The sequence below is a fragment of the Patella vulgata genome, chromosome 9 (genome assembly GCF_932274485.2).
Source record: "Patella vulgata chromosome 9, xgPatVulg1.2, whole genome shotgun sequence".
In the NCBI taxonomy this organism is placed as follows: Eukaryota; Metazoa; Mollusca; class Gastropoda; family Patellidae; genus Patella; species Patella vulgata.
Genome location: NC_065887.2, coordinates 1,509,247 through 1,524,588, shown reverse-complemented (window position 1 = coordinate 1,524,588; position 15,342 = coordinate 1,509,247). Strand labels below are relative to the sequence as shown.

The 15,342-nt window shown below is 35.3% G+C and overlaps 1 protein-coding gene across 2 annotated transcripts; it reads left to right on the top strand.

Moving 5' to 3' along the window:
- Window positions 1-210: 210 nt before the first annotated feature.
- LOC126807770 (ATP-binding cassette sub-family F member 2) lies at window positions 211-13,983 on the top strand. Of its 2 annotated transcripts, none has more exons than XM_050532564.2 (14): window positions 211-252; window positions 924-1,149; window positions 2,952-3,161; window positions 3,287-3,475; window positions 3,942-4,209; window positions 5,016-5,118; window positions 5,448-5,543; window positions 6,049-6,168; window positions 7,449-7,538; window positions 8,756-8,866; window positions 9,490-9,552; window positions 10,112-10,240; window positions 10,686-10,889; window positions 11,683-13,983. In XM_050532564.2, exons 2-14 carry the CDS (start codon window positions 945-947, stop codon window positions 11,815-11,817), a joined length of 1,923 nt encoding a protein of 640 aa, XP_050388521.2. In that variant the 5' UTR covers window positions 211-252; window positions 924-944; the 3' UTR covers window positions 11,818-13,983. The 2 variants fall into 2 exon arrangements, with proteins under 2 accessions (XP_050388521.2, XP_050388520.2); XM_050532563.2 differs by lacking the exon at window positions 211-252 and adding an exon at window positions 502-618.
- Window positions 13,984-15,342: the final 1,359 nt, after the last annotated feature.

Genomic DNA, 15,342 nt, shown 5'->3' with positions numbered 1-15,342 from the left:
ACTCATCTGAAACCTGGCAGAAATATATATACTTCACAATATCATAAAATTCCTTCCAAATTACATCTATTTCACAATATATGGTTGATTTAAATTTTACAATTCAGTTACTAACAACCGAAACGAAATACAATATATTTCCGTTAAAATTTGCTATTACGTTAATTCGTTTTTCGTTTTTACGACGAGACCCATTTACGATTTTTGTTGGTGACGTCAGAACATGTGTGTCTAAGTATAGAATAGCGAAAGGTGAGTCAAATTGCGAGGGAAAGAAAAAAGAAATTATATGACAAAAAATCTGTATTTTTCTCTTGGAAATTGTTTCAATATTGAACATAAAGGTAAAATGTGTCAACCAGTCGCTCCAAATTGTTTCTAAACCGTAAATATTCTTTAAGAATCGTGTTTGAAAATTGGTTTTAGCGGGATGGTGAAACTCGTTGTCGGCATGCGTGGGCCATGTGATTCCGGCTGTCACTGTTGACGCAATACGATTGTTTCATTTTGTGTAATTTTGTTGGAGTGAAGAGTCGGGTCTGATTTCACTGAAACAGGTTTTTTTTGGGAGGGTTCTGGTCAGAGATTTCACAACTAAACGCAGTGTAATATTTTAAGGTATGTGAATACAATTTCAGTTGACCAAAGGGAAAAAGAGGTCAATGAACTCTAGCGTTTTTTCCGGTTTTTATGAAAATATGAGTTCATTGAGGACATCTTTACCATGTCCTTAGGCTTCCCAGTAAGTCAAAAGTATCAATACAAAAATGGAAACTCAAAGGTTGGCTATTTCTCGAATTTATTTCTTCTAGCTTTTTTAATACTGCTTCCTATTTTTGTTAAAAAATATTAAAACCCTTTGACACTAGTCTCTTCTGGCGATTTTGAATTTTTATTCTTTTAATTTATTACTAATTTTGTAGTAACACACATCTAACATCAAAATGCCATCTGATAACAAAAAGAAGAGAGATGCCAGAAAAAAAGAGGCTGCCAAAAGTCGACTGTTGAAATTCGGTGGAGCTGAACCTGAAGCCGAAGTAAAAGAAAATGGTGAAGAAAATGGAAACGTTGAAAATGGTGTCCAAGAAAACGGCGTAAATGGTAAAGAAGTCAATGGCAAGGACGTTAAGAACAATGGAGCACAAGGTATAAAATAGATAGAATTAATGATTTATTAATGATAATGATAATTTATTGAACTTGTATAGCGCCAAAATCCAGTTTGTAAAGCTGCTCTCATACTCATTGTACAAAAGAAAGATATATGATTTTAGTACACAATTTACAGCACTATAGATAGAATATCATAAATAAAAATAAAATTAAAATATTAAAAAAATTGGTAAATGAGTTAATCATATCATGAAGACTTTTGAAAACAATTTTGTTTTTAGATTTAAAATGAAATTGTAAACTGATTATTAAAACAAATCTTTATAAAACCTAAGAATGAATGACAGTTTTGAAGTTATGTATGGCAGTTATTGTTATATTATTTAAAGTGTATGGGATGTGGGGTGTTCACCTATAATTGGGGTCAGGATTAACCCCTGTAGTGAGTGTGAGCTTTGATTATTCTTTATATGGCTTTGATTCCCTGATCTAATCACGGCTACAGTTTTAACAGTGATCTTGATCTAGTTATAGAGATAGAGATCAGTTTACAATATGGACTCAATATACTAATTAGGTTAATGGATTAATTACCATTGTTTATTGTAATCCTTTTAGTGTCTTCTCTCTTATATTTTAAATCCAATAGATCTGGAGTCTTTAGATAGACAAAATAAATAAGGGATTGAAATGACTTGTTAGCAAATCAATAGTTTATGAATGTATTTTGTTGTAACATATTGTGGTTTTAATAGAAATGTTATTTTTTCTATTGTCAGTATTAGAATTATTTATTGCTGTATATAACAAAACTTATAATTTAAATTACATGTACTGGACGCCTGAGAGACTTTTGATTATTCTGTGTGTATTTTTTGTTAGATTGTTATTCTCTTCTCTGAGAGACTTTTGATGATTTGGTGTATTTTTTGTTGGCTGTTATTCCCTTCTCTTAATAATACTTCTTGTTGCATACATGCCACTTGACTCGGTGACAGACCTTGTGATCTAATGCATGTGTTAAACCATCCGCCCACCCCCTTCTTACATTAATACATGTATTATAACACAGTCTCATAATGACATCAGGGGGTTGGATGGCGGAATGGTTAACACGTGCGCGCGCAATATCATACGGCCTGTCATTTAGTCCACTGGCGGGTTTTCGATTCCCCGGTTATACGTGACAAGGAGTACGGTCGTCTGTTCAACCTCGTGGGTTTTCTCCGGGCCCTCCGGTTTCCTGCCACTGCTAAAGACCCCCACGCACAAGCGAATTATTGAAATAAAATTGAACCATGTGTTAGTCACAAAATGACCTAGTTTGTGTCGATTGGACATTAAACCCCATTTCTCTCCCTCTCGTAATGACATAATAGTAAGTGGGTGAAGACAGCACCAAACAGATGGAACCCATAAGCCAAACCTGCAGATAGACAAGGCACACTTACTTAATGCTCGAGCCATGGTGGTACCTGGAGGTACCGCATTGCCCAAGAAAGTTTGTCAGGATTTTCCGACATGGTTCCTCCTTATCGGTGAGGTAGGGTGGACATCAAAAATGGGGTTTAGATACGACATCGTCTTTCATTCATTATTTTATTAAGCCCAACCAAAGTTTCAAGATGGAATTAGGAGATTATCTAAATCTTAAATGTATATAATTATATTTTGTTCAAGATGTGTTATGTAAGATTCAGATAACAAGCTGACAGTTCTCGTTCTAATAGTTAAAAAATAGATAATGAAAAGAGAATATGGTGAAAATTTTCCTGCATTCTTTTCTTTGTTATTTTTGGTCTCCCCCTCTTACCCTTGTTTTCTTGTACTTTCAGAAATAGAAAAAGCTACCAAAGGAATGGATGATTTAGCTATGGCAGCCAAGTTTCGGTCATGTACTGGCAATTTAACATCACACGCTCTGAGTCGTGACATCCATCTTGATCATCTATCCATGAGATTCCATGGTGCCGAACTTCTGATGAATACCAGTTTACATCTGAATGTTGGAAGAAGATACGGTCTGATTGGTGCTAACGGCTGTGGTAAGTCATTTCATCGTATCCGGTGAAAATGTTCAAATGTATAATATGATAACGCCGTTGTCATTGTAAAATAAGTGTGGAAAAGTAAAATGTTATTTATCTATTTTTTTATTTTTTGTAAACAGGAAAATCATCATTACTATCTGCCCTTGAAGCTAGAGAATTACCCATACCCAAACATACTGATATATATTTATTACGTCGTGAGATGCCCGCTAGCGATATGACTGCTCTAGAAGCTGTAATGGAGGTTGAAGAAGAGAAAAACAGGCTAGAAAAAGAAGCTGAAGAATTATCAGACAAAACCGATCAAGGTACGTGGACATTTAATATTACAAGTTGAGATCTTTCAGCGACAAATTAAAACTTTTTTTTACGATACCGACCTGTTGGGTTTACATCTGTTTACGTTCCCAAAAGGTTTGAATAATTAACAGACTAATTAATTACTCAACACTGCTTGTGAACGTAAACAAATGAAAACACAACACTCACTATCTAATCTAGACGGAACATTTTAAACTACACGACAGTAGGAATCCAGTATTTTTGATACGTCCACATGAAAATGCAGGGCAGAGAGGGAACAGTTAATAGTCGTTCGGATGGTATGAAAATCTGAGGTCTTTTGCAGATATCGGCATGCACATAAAGAACCCTGGAATTCTTTGTGAATTCATTGTAAGAGTAGGTCATAGCACACTGTATGGCATTAGCCCAGTCGGGGCAGAACAGTAGGACGTTAAACCCCATTTCATATTATGTATATTCTATTTTTAGATTCAATGGATCAGTTGATGGATATCTACGAACGTCTGGACGATATGGACGCGTCTAAAACCGAAGCGCAGGCCGCATTTATATTACATGGTTTAGGTTTCACTAAAGAAATGCAGAATCAGAAAGTGAAGAATTTTTCTGGAGGATGGAGAATGAGAATTGCTCTGGCTCGTGTTTTGCTGATTAAACCAGGCCTACTATTACTCGATGAACCTACAAATCATTTAGATTTAGACGCTTGCGTCTGGTTGGAGAATGAATTATCTACGTAAGATTTTTATATTTGATCTTTTTAGTATCTCAATGTCTCGACACGTTGAAGGTTAAATTGTGAAATTTTTGTATTTAAAGGAGCTAAATTGACAAATATTGTGTGTTTTCAATGTATTTAAAGAAGCTATATTGACAAAATAATTTGGGTTTTCAATGTCGAATGATATTGAGTTAGACTTGGCTACTTTTGTAGTGATTTTTGGGAAAGCCTTTTATATACTGTTTTGTGTACATCTTCAATAGTGACGGACAAAACAAAAAGTTATATCTACTCCAGATTAAAGCGCAATATTTGATTACATTAGAACAGGCAATTCCCCCTCAGAACATTGCACGAACATACTTTGAAATTAAAAGCCGTTAGACCCCATATTGAAAGTATCAAGGAACTCCAAATTATGGAAGGCTGACATTAGGATATCTATGATGATAAAACTTGCTATACTATATATTTGTACATGTGGTACTAGATATATATTCTGTATTGTGTTATAACAATAGGTAGAAACAGCAAGGGCCATCTGAGATATGTAAATTTATAATACGCTATATCCACAAAACATGCTCATATAAATTATTTCTCTTTCCTTCCATTATAAAAATCAGTACCTAGTTGGCAGTTGGAATTCCTATATGGTAAAAATGTAAAAATTTGCTCTCGTTTGAAAAATGTGAAATTACTGATGAACAGTTTCAAAATAGTTGATTAGTTTTGTGGTTTTCAATTTAAATAAAGATTTTTGTATTTTAACAGTACGACATTAAACTCCATTTCATTTTATTTCTTTTCGTATTTTTCAGGTACAAAAGAATATTGGTGGTTATATCTCATTCACAAGATTTCCTTAATGGTGTTTGTACAAATATTATCCACATGCAGTTAAAAACACTGAAATTATATGGTGTAAGTTGTTATATATCCCAGCCATATACACTACAACTTGTCGTGTAATTGTTATATATCACAGTCATATTTACGCTACAACTTGTCGTGTAGTTGTACTATTTTAGCAAAAGTTTCTGTATATAATGTTTAGTTTCAAATCGTTGTTGGAAAATAGTTTAAATTTGTTGAGAATCGCGGAAAAATATTGGGTTTTGCTGTCCAGGTAAAATTTCCCTCAAAGCACATTGTATGACACGTACCCGTCTTAATTAGCCAAGTCGGAGCAGAATATTAGGACGTTAAACAACCATTTCATTTACTTGATGGTTTTGTTTTGTTTTTTTCAGGGTAATTATGATTCCTATATACAGACAAGATTTGAATTGGAAGAAAACCAAATGAAAAGATATAAATCAGAACAAGATCAAATAGCACATATGAAGGTATGTAAATACCTGTCTGGCTTAGATCTGTGTGTCGAACTAGGAAAGGGTATTTAAAGAGGGTCTGGGAAAATCTGCCAATATTTCGGAGCTGAAGAAGGTCATATGAACGGTTTAAATTGTATGAATTCAATCAATTGTGTTGACTGAAGTTAAATAAAAAAATTTCACACATTGGTACAAATAAGAAATGCCACATATTATCATAGTAAAAATTATTTTTAATCTCATACTGACATGAATTACATGTCACTAACTACGACATTGAGATTGGGACTTTTTCTTCTTTCTTTGACGCATAGAACTGAAGTTTAAAACAACTCTTTACTTTAGTAATGTCTATTTTTTTTTTAAGATCATCAGTTGACATTCGAAGTGAAATTTACATTTTATATTTTGTTAATATATAACATTTTAAGACCATTGGTGGTCAATTGAAATGAAATTTACATTTTATTCCTGGTTTTGAGTTTTGTGAGGTTAATGATTATAATTTGTTTTTCAGAACTATATAGCTAGATTTGGTCACGGTTCAGCCAAGTTAGCCAGACAAGCTCAGAGTAAAGAAAAGGTTTTAAAAAAGATGGTGGACGGTGGACTTACGGAAAAAGTTTCAAAAGATCAGGTATGTTCTTATTATCGTCAATGGAGCCGCGGTGGGACGATCAGTAAGATTTGGCTCCCTAACTTAAAGGTCCTGTGACATGTTTGATTCCTGCATGGCCGAAATCTGAATACAAATGGGCTCATTAATTGCTTAAGTAAATCTTTAAACAAACATTTGTATAAATCCATGGACTCAAGTAGACAACCCTGATAAATGTTAATGACTGGATAATCATACATTCCTATAAACAACATGAAGAGATAAATGTTACTGGATAATCACACAGTCCTATAAACAACAACTTAATGTTTATGAGAAGTCATTTAGCCAAATAGTAATTCTTTGACAAAATAAAAACACAAAATGAAAACATCTGATTTTTTGGTATAGATTATCTGAGAACCATGGCCCTGTTCCTAGAAAATTCTTTAAGTAAGCACAAAGTCACTTTTTCTTAACGTAAGAAACTTATAAAAATACCGTCCCTAGAAAATTCTCAAGACCATTCTTACGAAAGCACAAGTCAAGTATAAGTCTAAGCACATTGTGACTGGTAAAGTTGATGCTCTTTAATGTCATAAAAACAACTTTGGTATGCGAATTACGTCTTAAATTTGTCGTCTGCTTCATTGACGTCATATATAATGTTCATTTCGATGCATTTGACATGTCCCCTATTCACATATAAAATATGCCACAAGATAAAAAAACGCAGACACATAAAAACTGAATAATTGTGAGAGCCCCTGATCTTAAAGTAGCCTGTGTGTTTGTAGCCTATTGTTTACTAATTGGCAAATAAATAAAATGGTTTCAGGGTAGGCCTAGAAGAGAAATTTTCTATAGCATTCTTAATTTGAAATTTCTTATGGAGAAGGATTTTCTCTGTCTTGTAATTGTCTCTTTGGTATCAAAAGGTGTCGGAAATGCCGTCGAATAACTCTACGGTCAGCCGTCTTTTTGAAGCAGAACAGACTTAAGGTTGGTAAGCAAGCCGTATACCTTGCTTGGGACTTGTGTTTAGATTGACTATGTTTAAGAACGAAGTTGTGCTTAAGTTTTTTCTTGGAACGCATAATAACGTTCTTGTGCTTAAAATGAAGTCTACTTAAAATCTAAGCACAAGAACGTTCTTAACAATTTTCTGGGAACACAAAATAAGGTAAGTTTACTTAAATGCATAGTCTACTTAATTCTAAGCACAAGAACGGGCTTAAGAATTTTCTAGGAATCGGGGCCCAGGATATCTTTTGTTTTGTATCTTTTCATTATTAATGATATTTATTGTTTATTTTCAGACGATATCATTCTGTTTTCCAAGTTGTGGTACAATACCCCCACCTGTTATTATGGTACAACATGTTTCATTTAGATACGCTGACGGAAAGGTAATAATACAATTATTATAATGCTGGGACAAAAAAAAAACAGGGGTCCTGTGTAACGGAACCCTTGACAGTTAGAATTCGAAATGAGTTAGGTATATGTTAGTCCCCATTTATTATATTTCACAATATAAAACTACGACATGAGAAATATTTTGGAAACCCATCCTTGTGAAAGTACACATTACCAAGAAATAATAATACTGCTTCTATTGTATTCAGTTGTCCTGAAAAACCGAGATTTCGTGTTGCCATGCTATTAAGAGAATCTTTGACAAAATTTTCCTCTTGGCACATGTTATATGGTGTATGCCCAACTTCATTAGTCCAGTCGGTGCATAACAACAGGACGTTAAACCTCATTGAATTTCAGATGCTTCCACTGTAATTTTAATTTAGAGTAAAAACTTGATCCAGTGTTGAACTGATTGTGTTTTACCTCCATCTTTCCTGTACTAATTGAGCTAATAATGTTTAAACACCTGCCTACTTCATGCAACTCTATCAGAAATTTTTCTCCCTTCAGCAGTGCTATGACGTACTCAGTTTTTCGACCCATCTGGCCAGTTTCATTTTCTTGTCGAGCATGGGGACAGATTATGAGACACCTGCTCCCCTGAAATGAGTAATTTTGTCGGTCTTTCTGCCTGTCCATCACACTTTTTGGGACTAAGCATTTTGATTGGTTGATGCTTTGGGACACGATAAATTTAGTTCTAATTATGTGAGAGTGAGGAGGCTTGGTGTATAGTTTAATCACATCAATACCTTGACTAAGTTCGATAATGAACATTTTCTGCTTAGGGAAGTAAAGATAAGCCATTTGATTGGCTGATGCTTTGGGACACAATAACTTTAATATGTATCATCTATTTATTTTGGGATTTCGGCGGGGACATCAGCCTCACTGTTGGCTTGTATTTCTAACCAAATGATCTTCAATTTATATGGTAATGATTAAATTTCCAATTAACACGTTCGCAGTGCTTTGAGGTCAACTAACCAAAGATGCATATTATTGGATGTATGAACCATTGGTTGAGATATAACTTTGATTCTATCTGAAAGAGAGTGATGAAACTTAGTGTATAGTTGATAATCAGTTTGATTGCTTGATACTTTTGAAAAAAATAAATGTGCGATTAATTAATTTATTGGGATTTCAGCCTCACTGTTATAAATGATATAAATTCTAAATGCAGTTTATTTTCTCTTTTTAGCCATGGATTTATCAAAATTTAGATTTTGGTGTTGATTTGGATACAAGAGTAGCTCTGGTCGGACCAAATGGAGCCGGCAAATCTACGTTACTTAATCTGATTGTTGGAGATGTAAGTATTTACTCAGATTTGTTAGTCAACAACCAGAGGGTTGGGTGGACGAGCAGGTGCACTTTAGAGCACAAGGTCTTGCCAGCTAGAACATGGCAAGGTATAGGGTTCCCTGTCCAACCTCAAGGCTTGTACAGGTCCTTCGGTTTCGTACCACTGTTAAAGAACCCTACATGCAAGAAAATACTTGGAAAAATGCCATCTCTTGCTGAATAAAGTCTTCCGTCCCACTTGTTGAGAAATTTGGTGGGTTGGCTTGCCAAATGATCAACGCATGCATGTTGCGTCATAGGGTTTCTTATTGAATCAACTGGCGTGACAAGGAATATTGTCGCCTGTCCATCCTCATAGGTTTTCTCAGTTTACTCTGGTTATATCCTAATGCTAAAGACCCCTACGCGCTAGCAAATTGTTCAAATAAAATTGAACCATATGTTAGTCCTGAAATGACATAGTTTGTGTCAAGTGGACGTTAAATGCAATTTCTCTTTCTGCTGAGAAATTCCTTGGATTTAATCAGTTATGTGTTTTCAGGGCCACATATCTTGTTACAGGAAGGCTGAGATAAAATTAGTCTGTGTAGTTATAGTATTAGTTATTGAAGTTGTTGTTGATTATTTCAGTTGGTACCATCGGATGGTTTAATACGAAGACATTCTCATTTACGAATAGCCAGATATCATCAGGTAAATTTACATATTTAACAAATCAAAAATATCACTTGTAAACTAGTTCTTCACATTCTACATACTAGAAATGGGAGTTTGGCATCTCCACCATGTGGTATTGGGGTGTATAGGCCACAAGATGACCTGATGATGGGCTAATTAAAAACAGCCATCTTACATTTCACTCCATCCCAGAATTCCATCTAGGATCAAAGCCTTTTATTAATAAAGGGAAGAGACTCAATTAACACAAAGAAGGCTTCAGACCACTATTCCTTAATAATAGGAATAAGTTGGGTTAGTAAAGGAGTATGACAACATCTATAGACTGTCTTTAGATCATAAGGTCTGTGTGGTATCGATCTCACACTTGTACGTGATGAGAAGGGTCATGTATCCAACCTCGTGGGTTATCTCATAGTCGTCTCCTCCCACTGCTAAAGACTTCTACATGCAAGCAAAATTATTTTAATAAAATTTTTGGATTACCGAAATGACTTGGGTCTGTATCAAGTGAATTGAAATGTTTATCCCCATATCCTGACAGTAAATTTGAATAATTGTGCTTTTGTTGTAGCATCTTCAAGACCAGTTGAATTTAGACATGTCCGCCTTGGAGTGGATGATGGCACAGTTCCCAGAGGTCACAGAACGAGAAGAAATGAGAAAGATAGTAGGTCGATACGGTCTGTCCGGTCCACAACAGGTACGTTTCATTATTATTTAAATTTATTGGGCCATGTGACTCGGGCAGGATCACGGCTTCCATCCCATTTCAAACTCAGAAACTTCCTCAGGTTGGTTCCATTTTGGTTTGTTTTAGTCAGTGATGCAGGACCGAGAGCCTGGCAATAGGCAGTGTCTAGTTTTTCAGATGGCCAAAAAAAAAAAAACTCCAAAAAATAAACTAGGTCCTGAATGTATATTTTCCTGAAAGCAAATTTGCCCAGTTGGTGCAGAATAGACGTCAAGTTGATTTGATCGAAGTCGATCTAAATTCTTTAATAAAACTAGTGATTTTGTATTTTTACGGCCGTCTGTAGCAGTTTTTCTATGTCAAGGAAGGTTGGTTAAATTATTAACTAGAGGCCAAACTTTTAATAAGATTTCATTGTAAAGTTCTTATTCTAATTATCTCCTCTTATTTTCAGGTCTGCCCAATCCGAAATTTATCTGATGGTCAGAGATGTAGAGTTATCTTTGCTTGGTTGGCATGGCAATCTCCCCATTTATTACTGCTTGACGAACCTACTAACCATCTTGATATAGAAACCATCGACACGCTGGCTGAGGCGTTAAATGAATTTGAGGGTGGTATAATGTTGGTTAGCCACGATTTTAGACTTATTAATCAGGTATGTAGATGTTATTCAGTGTACAAGCCGCTGCAGTGGCTCAGTGAGTTAGCCACCCTTGATGTTGGCCGAGAAAGTGCCCCAGGATTTGCCAGTAAGTTGGCTGGACAGTGACTAGTCATTCAAATTAGCCTAATAAAAATTGGGGGGTTACTGTGGCTAAGTGGGTAAGATGTTAGCTCGCCAGCCTGGGGGTCGGGTGTTCGATCCCTACATTGGCCGTGAAAGTTCATCCAGATTTTCCGACGTAGTTTCCCCTTGTCAGTGATGCAGAGGATGGTGGGCCTGACGAGGACAATTGTCTAGTCATTTGGATGGGACAAAAAAAAAAACAAGGTCTTATGTACACATTGGCGTGCATGTAAAAGATCCCTTAACAAGTTGGAATTGATATAAGAGTAGGATGTAGTACCGCTGTCCGGGCAAACTTTCCCTCATAGCACACTGTATGGCGTATGCCCGTCTTCATTAACCCAGTTCGGAGCAGAACAGTAGGACGTTAAACTCACATTTCATTTCCTAAAAAAAATCCATTTTTTACTGTCACGATTTTACTTACACCACTATGACAGAACATGATTCAATGTCTCTCAATCACAGTTTAAAATGTTTCGGACTTTATGATCAAATAGCACTCTCTCCTCTTCCTCAACCTCATTTTACTTAAACCACCACTATGACATGACAGAACCCAATTCAATGTCAGTCAATTACAGTTTTAAATGTTCTGTACTCTCTCCTCCGTCCCAACCTCGGTCCTATTTCATATAGAAATGATTTATATATATTTTAGGTGGCTGAAGAAATTTGGGTCTGTGAGAAACAGACGGTCACGAAATGGGACGGTGATATTTACAGTTATAAAGAAGCTCTTGTTAAACGTGTCAAATCCAGAAACGCAAAACTAAAACTACAGAAGAAAAAATGATGACAATGAAAATTTAGGAAAAAAAAAAAAATATTTAAATTCTAGGACAATTCATATACTTACCTTAAATTTATTTATTGAATTATCAAACCAGTCATTTTATGTGTTTACATCATTATAGTTATTTACGTCAACAGAACTGCGGAACTTGATTCGCAGAAAGACGCTTTAGAATTAGTCATTTGATGATCAATAAAAAAGCGGGTAAAAAATACGAGTTCAGAATTTATGGCGCTCTGCCTACTCTTAGGTTCTTTTTCCATGTGTGCATTTCAGTGCATGTCGTCGTGCTTACCGACCTTTTGCTGCATACATGGGAACGGTCCCATTTCATTTCATACATGACAATGTAAAACTGGCCGTAGAATTAAAGTTATATTAATATGTTTATACTATGTATAAGACTACTATTCATTAAAAACAAAAGGGTGAAGATTTTAGTAAGATTCAGAAAAATTAATAAAATTTATATTTATCAGTTATCACTAGAATTGGGGGGTGTTTGTTTTATTCAAATATATCTTTTTTTCCAGTCTTCAAATCTGAATTATTTATAGAAATACAATTAATTGTATGTAAAAGAATGCTTATTTTAAAATAGCGAAAGGGATAACGGGGCTTTATTTAGAAAAATATCACAAAAAAAAAAATTAACTTTAGCCCAGATGAACTTGAATGTGTTCCAAGATTTGAACGAACACCTTTGGTCAATGAAAAAGAAAAAAAACGATATCCATGGAATATTTGAATTCTGGATGGATGAAAAAACAATGGCCATGAAACAATTGGGGAGCTTAGGAATATTTTTATGTCGTATTTTATTTCATATTTTGCAAATTATTTCTTCAGGTATCTGTTCTCTCTGTTTTCAACTAGAAATCTTGTGTTAATTTCTAAAAGTATATTATTTTTGTACATCAAGGTAAATATGACTTGAATAAGAGCCTTTGAGAATAGAATACTCATCATTGTGGCAGGGCAGCATCTTGGGTATGTTTCCAAGGACCCCTCAAACCCCCTAAAATTCTTATGTGGTGCTTACGACTTTGGTGAAGTGAGTGAATTGAGGCAAATCTCCCGGTCAACCCACCCCAAAATTGTTAGGACATATAATATGTATGGAGCCATGCACGCATTTCCGATGGTAACATGGATGTGATCCCAATATATTTGTATTTTGTAACTTAAAAAGTAATTTAAGTAAAATAGAATTATCTGAACAGAGAAAAAAATTAGATATATTGAATGCTCAATGTATACTAAACTGAACTTGATGTAACTGGTTCTGATCCTTAAGGGCAGCCCTGTCACTGCTTTATGTAAATTATGTTAAGATAGGGGAAGTGAAAATATTAAATTAATAATTATCGATGTGATATTTGCATGTATGTAAAATTGTATATAGAATATAAACTACCATTATATCACCTGTGTCATGCTTTGTTTTTAGAAAAACATGTTATTTTTTTTTTTTTTTTTGCAAGGTGGAAGTATTTTTTGTTTCGTTTTTTTTATTTTCACAAAGTAAATCAAATTTTTCTGTTTAATACGCAAACTACAACAGACGGATTATAAAACATGGTTCAAAGCAAGGGTTTTTTTAATGAAAATTTATATTGCTTAAAAAATTTGGTTAAGTACTCAATTTAAGTGATTTTAGTTTCATCAAATAAAGCCTTGTCCATGTTAATTTCTTGCCAAATATGAAATCAAAAATCTGTCAAAATGTAACTTATTACTATTTATTCTGCTGAATTCAAATTTAAATATATTACAGCTTGTTGAAATATCAGTAAACCTGTTTAAGTGTACCACACTTTAAGCCAAAGGTTTAATAAAATAAATTGGCATTTTATCTATAAATTGGTGTTATATCTATAAAGTCTGTTGAATTGAAGGTTTAATAAATTAAATCAGTGTTTTATCTAAAAGGTCTGTTGAATTGGAGATTTAATAAAATAAATAGGAGTGTTAGTATCAATAAAGTCTGAATCTACTATTATACAAGTTTAAATAAATGAACATTTAGTTAGAGAACAAGGTTTATTATAAATCTCCATATTTATACAGAATCTGATCTGTTGTACAATATGAACCATTGTGGTCTAGTTCTGTCTGTACCACACGACTATTTCATTGTAAATAAATAAAACAAATAAACAACAATTTCAGTCTTCTGGTATATTTCATTTTGGTTGAGGAGCCACGGTGGCTAAGTGGGTAAGACGCTGGCGCGCTAGACTGGAGGTTGCGTGTTCAGTTCCTGCATTGACCGAGAAAGTTCTTTGTGATTTTCCGACGTGGTTGCCCCCTTGTCAGTGGTGCAGGACGGAGGTCCCATGTATACATTGGCGTGCACGTAAAAAATTCCCTGGCAGTTGGAATTCATTATAAGAGTAGGCTGCCTGGGTAAAATTTCCCTTATAGTACACTGTATGGCGTATGCCCGTCTTCATCAACCCAGTTACTATAGGAACAGGACGTTAAACCCCATTTAATTTTGTTTCAACTTTTGTTGGGGCTTCCTTGCATGAAAGATGATTATTGGTAATGAAATGGGGCTTAACATCCTACTCTCCTGCACCAACTGGGCTACTGAAAACGGGGATAGACCAGCAGGACGTCCATCTCTTTGTTGACTGCCAAAGCTTTCTGTTTAAGTGTACACAGGACCTTGTTTTGGGTTTTTTTTCCTCGATACAAACTTTCCAGGTGGATCATTGAGTAAGTATGTGGCTTGCTCACGGGAAGGAACTGTGGTTGATCCCTGCATTTACCGAGAAAGTTCATGATTTCCCTGACGTGGTTCCCCCCTTGTCAGTGGTGCAGGACCGAGTTCCCAGCAAGGAACAATGTATAGGTGTTTGGATGGGACAAAAAAAAAAACAAGGTCCCATGTACACATTGGGGTGGACGTAAAAAATCCCTTGGCAGTTGGAATTCGATATAAACAGAATTGGCTGTATGGGCAAAATTGTTAAAACACTGTATGGTGTAGGCCCATCTTCATCAGCCCAGCAACACGTTAAACACCATTTCATTACATGGGGGAGAACTTTCTCGACCAACACTGTTATATGCAAGATATTATCAAAAGCACTCAAGTATCGTATAGTTTCTGTATTTAATCTTTAGTTTCAAACTATTTTCTGCTGTCCAAAAGGTGCTGAGTATTTAATTAGTCTGATTACAGGATACCAGAGTTGCCGTGATGTATTCCTATACCAACAAAAGACTAAGCTTGTCATAAACAGCTAAGCTTGCCATACTGTTCTTGTTAGATATTCAATCTAGTTTTATATAAGCACTAGCAGGATACCCGGCTTCGCTCGGGTGTCATAACTCCGAAACCGGAAGTGGTAGACTAACACCACCTGGCCTATGTTACTCCCCGGTCCGAGCTACCCCTATACCCCAAATTTCAGACTCGGGGCAGACCTAGTGTAGCCGCCAACCCCGAACAGACCTGCTTCGCTCAGGGGTCATAACTCCGAAACCGGAAGTGGTAGACTAACGCCACCTGGC